The 9,885-nt window shown below is 30.8% G+C and overlaps 1 protein-coding gene across 3 annotated transcripts; it reads left to right on the forward strand.

Annotated features, from left to right (window-relative positions):
* Positions 1 to 6,555: 6,555 nt before the first annotated feature.
* LOC137818897 (dof zinc finger protein DOF2.5-like) lies at positions 6,556 to 8,900 on the forward strand. Of its 3 annotated transcripts, none has more exons than XM_068622543.1 (2): positions 6,556 to 6,772; positions 7,471 to 8,900. In XM_068622543.1, the coding sequence occupies exon 2, from the start codon at positions 7,524 to 7,526 to the stop codon at positions 8,370 to 8,372; it is 849 nt and encodes a 282-aa protein (XP_068478644.1). In that variant the 5' UTR covers positions 6,556 to 6,772; positions 7,471 to 7,523; the 3' UTR covers positions 8,373 to 8,900. The 3 variants fall into 3 exon arrangements, with proteins under 3 accessions (XP_068478644.1, XP_068478645.1, XP_068478646.1); XM_068622544.1 differs by having other exon boundaries at positions 6,592 to 6,772; positions 7,503 to 8,900; XM_068622545.1 differs by having other exon boundaries at positions 6,613 to 6,772; positions 7,459 to 8,900.
* The last annotated feature ends 985 nt before the right edge of the window (positions 8,901 to 9,885 follow it).

The raw sequence follows: 9,885 nt of genomic DNA on the forward strand, positions 1-9,885 counted from the left end.
ACTTCATATGCTCCCATGTAATTACACAATCATCACAAATTAAAGAAAACAAACGCAAACAAAGAACAAGGTAAGCTAGCTATATAAAAATTTCTATATAATTTCAATTTTAAATTAATAAACACAATTCATCAAGTATCATAAAACTTCTCAAACCATCAAGAGTATATTAAAATTCATAATTCATTCACATGTCATACTTCTAATGACTCACAACACATAAACACTTGACTCTACTTTCGGAAGACTCGTGCATTGACTTAGACTCAGAGATCTGCACCTGTCATATTATCTCGCTGTGAAATCCACACAACTATACACATAAATAATCTCAATATCATCTCTCATAGTATGACAAAGTTAACTCATATAACATGTCAAGTTAGTTATCTTTCAAACAACTTACCCATTCATATGAACCTCCTTCGACTTTCACCACCTGAATAACTTCATCTATATGATTCCATTATCTTAGGAGAGTCAGGATATCTCCTTTTAGACGAATCCCTAGTCAATGCACTTCCTAAACAATCTTAACATGATATTTTCTTTCTTGAATTTCAGATCACATAAAATTTCATCCAATAATCACATAAATATCTAGTTAAAGGATTTTTTCAATTAAATTTACATAAAATAAAAGTCTACATAATTTATAAGTAGAAACTATATAGAAAGAAATAAACCAATCACATAATTTTACAAATCTACACATTACATTGACAGATCCTGCTCAACATTATACAAGCACTCGTATTTGCTCAACATTATACAAGCACTCGTATTGAGTCATGAACTGTTATGTCAATTTATACATATATATGATTTCTAAACCAAGATTATTTAAAATCAAACAACCAATTCTCATCAAACATTTCATTTGAATTAATTCAACAAACTATTCAAATACATTCATTAACTCATTCAATTCCAAACTCATATACATTCTACAACATCTTCTATATCTACAATTTCACATTTCAATCTCAAACAAATTCCAATCTACTAAAAACAAAGAAATCCTACGAGAAAATTTGAGACTGGTGACCACATCACCCCCACATCCAAATCTTCTAGCCTAGGGTTCTATTGGCAATTTAAACTAGCTTCTCATACCTTTACTTGAGCAAATGCTCACTAAGAGCTCCAATTCTACGAAAAGCTTAAGAGTAGCTTAACCTGCACCACATAGTTGTAATCAACAATCTAATTATATCACTAAGACTATGAGCTAACAGAGATTAGTCCTGAAGCTAAAAGAGTCACATGCAAAAATCTAAATTGAGACAAACCTACGAGTTCAAAATTTGAATTAAGGAAAATAGAAAAAATGAACTTACTCTATCAGAGATTCTGATCGGGCAGTCTTGTCTTCTTCGTTGTCAAAAGTCTAATGGCGGACTCCGATCGTCAAACTGATGAGCAAGGAGGTCAGAATCTTAGATACAAGGGTGAGGAAAGGAAAAAAGGAAACTTCTAGAGAGATGGTGGTTCTTTTGAAATGAAACTTGAATAACTAAATTTTCTATTTATATGTTCTTTTCATTTTAATAATAAAATACTCAGGTGTCATTTAAAATATATCACTTCTACTCTAGGGTTAATTTATAGATCCTTACAACAAAATGTATTTGGTAACATTAATATCAAGTTTATCATTTATGCTTTATGTGTATATATGAAAACAAAGGAAACATAGTCATATTTAGGTAAGAGAAAGTAGATAGAGATGAAATATGGTGCCTGACACAATTGACCTCGTGATCTTGACTGAAATATAAGCACTTAGGAACTATTTTCTCATATTCAGATTGATGTTTGTGTCTAGTACAATGCTTAAAGGCATTCTGACGTTCATTATCATGTAGATAGTGCAACAACGTAACTTAGCGGAGTATATAGTTATTTTAACCCTCTTTCAAGTTCATCATGGATTCACTTGTGCAAAAGATGCATATTGCATTAACTGAAATGGATATCTAAAATTTGAAAAGTAAACATCACATTGGATAATATTTAACTTAAAAGGTTTACTTGAGTTTCTACAATTTCAAACAATGATGGAGATCCCACATTGACTAGAGATAAGGACATTTCATTGTATATATGTGGGTGCAAACCTCAACCTCATGAGCCAGTTTTATGGGGTTGAGTTAGGCTTAAAGTCCACTTCGTAATAAAAAACTAAAAAGTTGATTTTTACTATACGAATGAAAATCACTATATGTATGACAACACAAATTAAATTTTATATATTAATTTAAAATATAAACATTAAAATGATTTTTGATTTTTTTTATAAGACTGGATGATCCTACTCGTCTTCTTCTTGGTCCTCGATTTCTCAAATTTTTAGGTCTTCATCTTCTAATATTTTCTCGATGTCGACAGGTGTACTTGCAACTATACTCCACTACTTAAGTATGAGTTCAAATTGAAAGTACATGTCTTAGGATCAAAGTTACATATTACCTTTAACCTTGGATGTTCGCTTATTTATAGCGATAACACTCAATCTTCAATTATAGAGATGGTTAAATTGGGTCCAATAGAACTCAATTACTCCTTAATTGTGATTTGTGAATATTTAGTATGTGATAATTTTTAATGATGATGTTGTTAATCACTTTATGTTACCAATGAAAATGATTATAAAAAAAATACTGAGATGCCAAATAGGAACACATATCGAGCAACAAAATTCACAAAGAATGTGTCGATTAAGTGTTATCAGTCTCATGGTTATTCGACGACTTGGTAGTACAAAATATTATGGAAGGATATTCTTGAGTCTAAATACGGGGATTGGAGAGATCTAAAGGTGAATAGAATTAGAAATAAGGATTCGTTGTGGTGGAGAGATTTGAAAAGGATACAAAGGTTAGAGGAATGGGAAAATGAATTTAACGATAATGGCACGTGGAATTTGGGTACGGGGAAAAATGTAAGATTTTGGAAAGATAAGTGGTTGGAGAGATTTGAGTTAAGGAAGGAATTTCCAAGGTTGTATGGTTTATCTTTAAATAAATATAATACATTGAATCAAGTTGGGGAGTGGTCTGGAGTTAGTTGGAGATGGAAGTTGAACTGGAGAAGGAACCTGCTTGTTTGGGAGTCAGATCAAGTAAATCAATTGTTGTCTCTGTTGGTCAATAAGGAAGTGGTCAAGGAAGATATTGATTTTGAAAAAGTTGATAATTGGATTTGGAGGGAGGGGGAATCTAGGAGGTATACGGTTAAGTTTGCTTATATAATTTCAAGGAGAGAATTTCAAGGAGAAGATTGTTTAATCATTGAACAATTTTGGAAGATAAAGTTTATCCCATCTGCATAGATTACTGTTGGAGAGTGTTACAAAAGGAATTAGCAACAAAGGATAAATTGTCTAAACATGGTGTTGTTTTACTAAATAATTTATGTGTTATTTGGGGTGTGGAAGATGAGTCTATAAATCATTTATTTTTTAATTGCAAAATTGTTTGGCTTATTTGGGGGATGTGTTACAATTGGTTGGGGTGTCGACGGTTAATCATTATGATGCGAAATCACCTTTTATGCATAACATAATTTCTTTTTTGAATGCTACGAGCAATAAAATTTGGGGGTGTATTTAAATACCAATAATAGGAGAGATTTGGAAACATAGGAATAAATGTATATTTAAAAATGATAGAGTCAATCATGTGGAAGTTTTCACTATTGCACAAATGAAGGCTTGGTCGTGGATACTGGCAAAGGAACATGTAATTGATTTTTCTTATTTAGATTGGTGCTTGAAACCTTTGGAGTGCATGAGATATATTATAAAAGGTAATTGAGATGTTATTCTTCTGCTATGATTTATGTATTAATTTTTTTTGACATGTTGTAGATAAGATTGTTGTTGACTTTTTTTCTTGTAGGTTGTTTGCGAAAGGTTTATGGTTTGTGTTTTGTTGTTTGGAGAGGGTTCATTTCTTCAGTTTGTAATTTGCAAAATTTGTCATTGTTTTAGCATGGAAAGGATGTGCAGTGTTTGCATGGTCAAATTTCTTGGGTTGGTTTGATATGAGAGAAGAATCACTATGAAGGAATGAAACCTTGTCGAAATTCAAAGATAAAAGGTTGAAGAAAACGTAAAGTGCAGATCGTGACGTTTTAGTAATGTTATTTTGGTTTTTGTTTGCATATTTTCTTTTGAAAAATAGAGTAAGATTTTGAATGTTATATAATATCCTTATAAAATATTAGTTTTGTAGGTTGTAGAAAAATTATCTTTTTCTAATGTTTTATTAAGTTGGATAATTAAAAGTACACTACATTTGTTTTAGGATATTATGTATAAGGGTTGAGATATTCATGAAATACTTTTTATTATTATTTTATTTTTAATATATATATATATATAAATAAAGGAATAAAATTATATTATCCATATGTATTCAGAATGTTCCAACAAGCAGTGAGCAAGGTTTAATATAACTGAAGGATTAACAAAATAAATAAGAATAGTGCTTAGTGCAGACTGAAACCTGGGCGAGTCATTAAAAGTTGAAAACAACCATCATGTTTAGGACAGACCAATGGTCCAAGTGGACCCCAACTTTAAATTGGAATAATATTTTATTCGAAAGAAACCTGTGTTATATATTCATCTAAAATAAAATATGGATAAAAATTAATAAATCAGAAAAAAATTATTTTACATTATTATGATTGAAAAATTTAATTCCAAAATTGATTTAGTCTTATCCCTTTTAATATAAACTTATTTAAATCCATTATTAACATTTTTTATAAATGAATATTCAATCTATTCATAAAAAAATATTTTAAAAATTATAAATAAATTTTAAAATTGAATTTATTTTAAAAAAATTTGAAAACAATTTAAAAAAAATAACATTTTTGAAAATTTTTCAAAATAATAAATTTAAAGAAAGAATAAGTATTACAAAAATTGGTTAAATTAAATTTGATCCATCTTATATTGATAACAAGATTTATTGGATTTTAAGAAATAATGATAGATCATTAGCCATCCATAAAATTAAATAGATGAATGTACACATTATGAAAATACTTGTAAGAGGAAATAATATTAAAATTAAATATTTTTTTAATTAAAATAAGTATGTTTTGGTTTTTGTTTCTGTAATTTTTTTTAGTTGCTCTAAAATTAAAAACTATTTTTTTTATTCCCAATATTATGTCATTTGATAATTGTAGGTGTTGAAAGAAAAGTTAAGTGATGTTTTCAAAGAATACCCACTAATATTATGATAAGATATTAGTAAGTAGTGCTCTTCAAAAGAAATTTAAAATGTATAAAATATATATTATTTGTTTATCCTGAAATAGATATTATAAACCAAAACTAGTGATTTTAAATTTTGGAAGAATAAAAAGTAAAGAAAAATATTTTTCGAAAATAAAAACCAAAATTTATAATTTTATTTACTAAAGATCCTGCATTAACTAGAGATAGATGAAGATGGTTTTATGAGGTTAAGTTATATTTAAAATTTACTATTTTAATATTGGATCAAAGTGACGTTAGAATAACGAGTATTTAATTTACATTTCTTAATATGATTTTAAGTTTTTTACCACATGAGAGAAACAGAAACAGAGGAATCAAAAACCAAAACCTCTTTTTTTATTTTTTTTATTTTTTTTAAGGAAGTAAAAGCATATTCAACTCTATCAATATATTATATTATAGTCGTAATACCAATTTTTTTTTTCTGGAAAAAAAAAATATTGAGAATCTCATATAGATAATAACATTAAGCTGTAAAGAAAATTATTTAGCTATATCAAAAGCATGCAAGCACATTTTAATTAGCTGTTAGCATTGGTGATATCCCTGTTTACAATTAATGGATAGCATCAGCACATTTATGAATTTTTACTTTTGAAATTGTATATAAATGCCTCATTACTCATAGATTACATACGAAAAAAATTCATGTAAAATAAAGTGTAGATACATATTATATGCAAAAAAAATTCTATACATAACGTTATCTACGGAATAATCTATATATATAATATTATAAATCTCATCACAAATTAATTTAAAGGAAAGCATGGTGAATTGAAGCAAACTGAAACCTATATATACTTAAGCATAAAAGAAATAAATTGAACATATTTTTCCGCTAAGAGATAATTGAATAAAAAATACTCAATATTAAGAATATAGTCCTTGATTCTGGCCCAAAATGAAAAGTACTTGATTAGAGAAAAAGAAAGTTTGACTATTTGAACAGCCAATAAGAGTCTATATTTTTTGAAAAGTTGAAACACACCACAGTACATTCTCATTATTCCGAAAAATAAGAAGATAAAAAGAAACCAATCTAGAATGGATAAATGTTTAAGACCATTTTTAGATTTATAAAATAGTTGGATTTTAGGTTAAAGGATAAAAGAAATAGAGAGAAGATAAATAATAATAATAATAATAATAAGTGATGTAAAAAAGAAATAAATAAAAAAAGGTATAAATGAAAGTGAAGTATAAGGTGATGATAATAAAGTGTATGTTCATAAGTATCCTAAGAAAAATAGGTGTGATTATAAAAAAAAGTGAGTCCCTTAAAGGCTAAAACATGGATCATTGGTGAAGAGATATTGATAATGTAGTCAAACCAGACACTTCTCTTCTCTCTTCTCGCTTTCTCCTTTTCCTTTGTTGCATTCATAAAGTAAGCCTACGCATAAAGCCACCCCACAAACCAACCAAAACATTCTTTCTTGCACTAAGGAGCAGTTCCAGACAAACAAGGTGAACTCTCTCTTTCTATCTCTCTCTCTCTCTCTCTCTCAAATCACCCTTTGCTTTTCTCTTTCTTTTCTTTGAATTTCATGGCTGTAGCTACTCACTGCCCAAAGGTGGTGTGGATTTTTCTCATGTCTTTTCTATGAACCACAATTCTGAGTTATTTATTCTGGGTTTTGGGTTTGTTCAAAAGCTGACACAAAATATCAACTTCCACTAGATTTGAGAGTTGTTTGTATCTTTGATTTAACTCAATTTTTGTAGATGGATATATATACATATATATATCTAGGAGACGATTCTTGGTAACTGCAAGGTCCACATATATGGACATTCCATCTTCTATCTTTTTCTACCAAAGCAAGTTTTTGATCAAATCCTACATACAAAAGCACTGCTTTTCCTTTTCCTTCTCTTATCCTTTTTGCTCGTGTGCGATCATTTGTTAAAGCAAACAAAAAATAAAAAAGATACTATTTGTTATTAGTATTGATTATTGATTCCTTTACATTTTTTTAAACTTTATATCTGTCTTAGTAGGAAGCCTTGCCGCCTTATTTCTTTTAGATTTTGTTGTTAACTATCTTCAAACATCTTTTTGTAAACTTCAAATCATCGCCACCAGCTACACCTCTTGAAACTTTTTATGGTATTGATGTTGTAGAGTGTAGATTGTTGTCACATATGAACAGTTGTAACTGTAGGTGTCCATTCTCTCTCTTTTGGGGTTTCTCAGGACATTGGAGCTGTGAGAGTCATGGAGGGAATGACTCCCAATTCATGTTCAAGGCTAGTTTTAGAGAAGAAAGCAAGACCACAAGAGCAACTGAATTGTCCAAGGTGCAATTCAACTAACACAAAGTTCTGTTATTACAACAACTACAGCCTCACACAACCAAGATACTTCTGTAAGACTTGTAGAAGGTATTGGACAGAAGGAGGGTCTCTGAGAAACGTTCCGGTTGGAGGTGGTTCAAGAAAGAACAAGAAGGTCTCTTCAGGAGCAGGAGCCACAGCTTCATCATCATCATCACCAAAGGTTCCTGACCTAAATCCCCCAAACCTCTCAGTCTCAGTCTCGGCTCTCTCTTCTCAAAACCCTAAAATAATACATGGTGGCCAAGATCTCAACCTGGCTTTCCCAGCTATGGACAAGTATCATCATGGCATCTCCCCTTATGTTGAGATGCAAAACAGTGACACCACCACTCATCACCAAAACTCCACTTCTTGTTCTGCTCCTCCAACTACTCTTTCAGCTCTTGAGCTGCTAAGGTCCAGCATGGCATCTAGGGGTTTGAACCCTTATGCTCCTTCTTCCTTGATGCCAAACTCAGCAAATAACAATGCTCTCTACCCATCAGGGTTTCCCATGCAAGAGGTTAAACCAAGCCTTAGCTTTTCCTCGGTTGATGGGATGGGAAATAGATCATATGATCACCATGTCCAAGAGAGGGGTGGCAGAGTTTTGTTCCCTTTTGGAGATGTCAATAAGCAGCTTTCTGCTGCAGGATCAGCTGAAGTGGAACACAATAAAGAACAACAACAACAACAAGGGAACTCAACTGGATATTGGAGTGGAATGATTGGTGAAGGGACATGGTAAGAAAGAAAAACGGAAGGACAAAGTAAAAATCAAGAGAACATGCAATAAATAACATTATATATATATATATATATCTTTATTTTGATCTTCCCTATTTTTCTCTTTCCACAATATGGATATCGTTGGCCTGAAGTTGTTGTTCAGAACTAACAAATAGGACACACAGGGTTAATTATTACTTTGTTTTGTACACACCTTCTTTGTTCATCTGAGAGAACGTGAGGGTTTTACTTCTCATCTCGGTTGCTTTTAATTTATATATATTATATATATATAGACATAGCAGAAGAAAGAGGTGAATATTGGGCCTGTTTTTCTCCATGGCACATGCAATTCCTGTGTTCATTGAATTCTTGTATGGGAATGAAGCAGATCTTGTTCATTATGTACGTATGGGGTTTCAAATGTTTGGTTGAAAGGAGTTTTGGGGTGATGAAGGAAAGAGAGAGAGAGAAGTAGGTGTTCCAAGTTTGTAAGTGTAACCATAATTATAAATTTGGTTGAGTTGCTTTGTGCTCTTTCCAGCTACTCTTTCTATCTCTGTCTGTGCAAAAATTAGTGGGTTGTCAGCTTTGTTGTCTTCATTATCACATCTGAGATTCTTCCAACTATGAAAGCACTTTGGTGGAATTATTCGGAGGAATTATAGTAAAAGAAATCTGAAAAGGAAGGACAAGGGAGTGTTCTATGATCTCAGTGTTTTAGCTGATTCAGGAATTAATGTCACACCCACTGTTAATGCAAGCTAGGATGAATAAAACAAACAGTTAATTAATTAACTAATGAATGAATGAATGAATGAATTAGATATGTGTATGAGCATATAATAATATAATTAGAGAAATCTTGAAAATTGGATTACCTGCCCCAACTAAATATACTAACCTAATAACATTATAATTGTGATCCACTTGCAGTTTAATTGAATTGGAAGAGTTGCATTAATTTTATAATTCCATGAGTGTGGCCTATGTCATCCATCCACCTGCTGTTAATTATAGTATTTGCAAGGACTCAGAAATTTCTCAAAAGCACAACTTCGTTCGGTATTTTAGTGGGCTCCTCAAACATTCCCTTGGGGCAAGTGGAAACTCTTTCTTCCACTGGTTAGGTCAATGGATTGCCTTCACATGTGGACGATTCATTAACAACTAGTTTTCATCATTTTATGTTCTTCTGTTGTGTTTTTCACCTTCACTCTTCATTATTCCCTTTCAATCTTCTCAGGGCATAAATTCATCTTTCAAATTCCAAATCTTCTCTTTCCACTGTTCATATCTTCAAACTCATCAATTAAAATAACAATTCGACCAACTGCACCTGTCTCCTTCTATGTTTCCCTGAATTCTCATATCCTTTTAATTATATAAAGCTGCTTTCCTTACCTAAATCATGTTTTTTCTTTGTTGACTAACTAAGCATATGTTTAATAATATCATCAGTTCCATTCAAATTTAAGTATCACATCAAATATTGTTTAGAAAACCTAGTTTAATGTTGTTTGTTGGTGTAA

Source organism: Phaseolus vulgaris, chromosome 10 (genome assembly GCF_000499845.2).
Source record: "Phaseolus vulgaris cultivar G19833 chromosome 10, P. vulgaris v2.0, whole genome shotgun sequence".
NCBI lineage: Eukaryota > Viridiplantae > Streptophyta > Magnoliopsida > Fabales > Fabaceae > Phaseolus > Phaseolus vulgaris.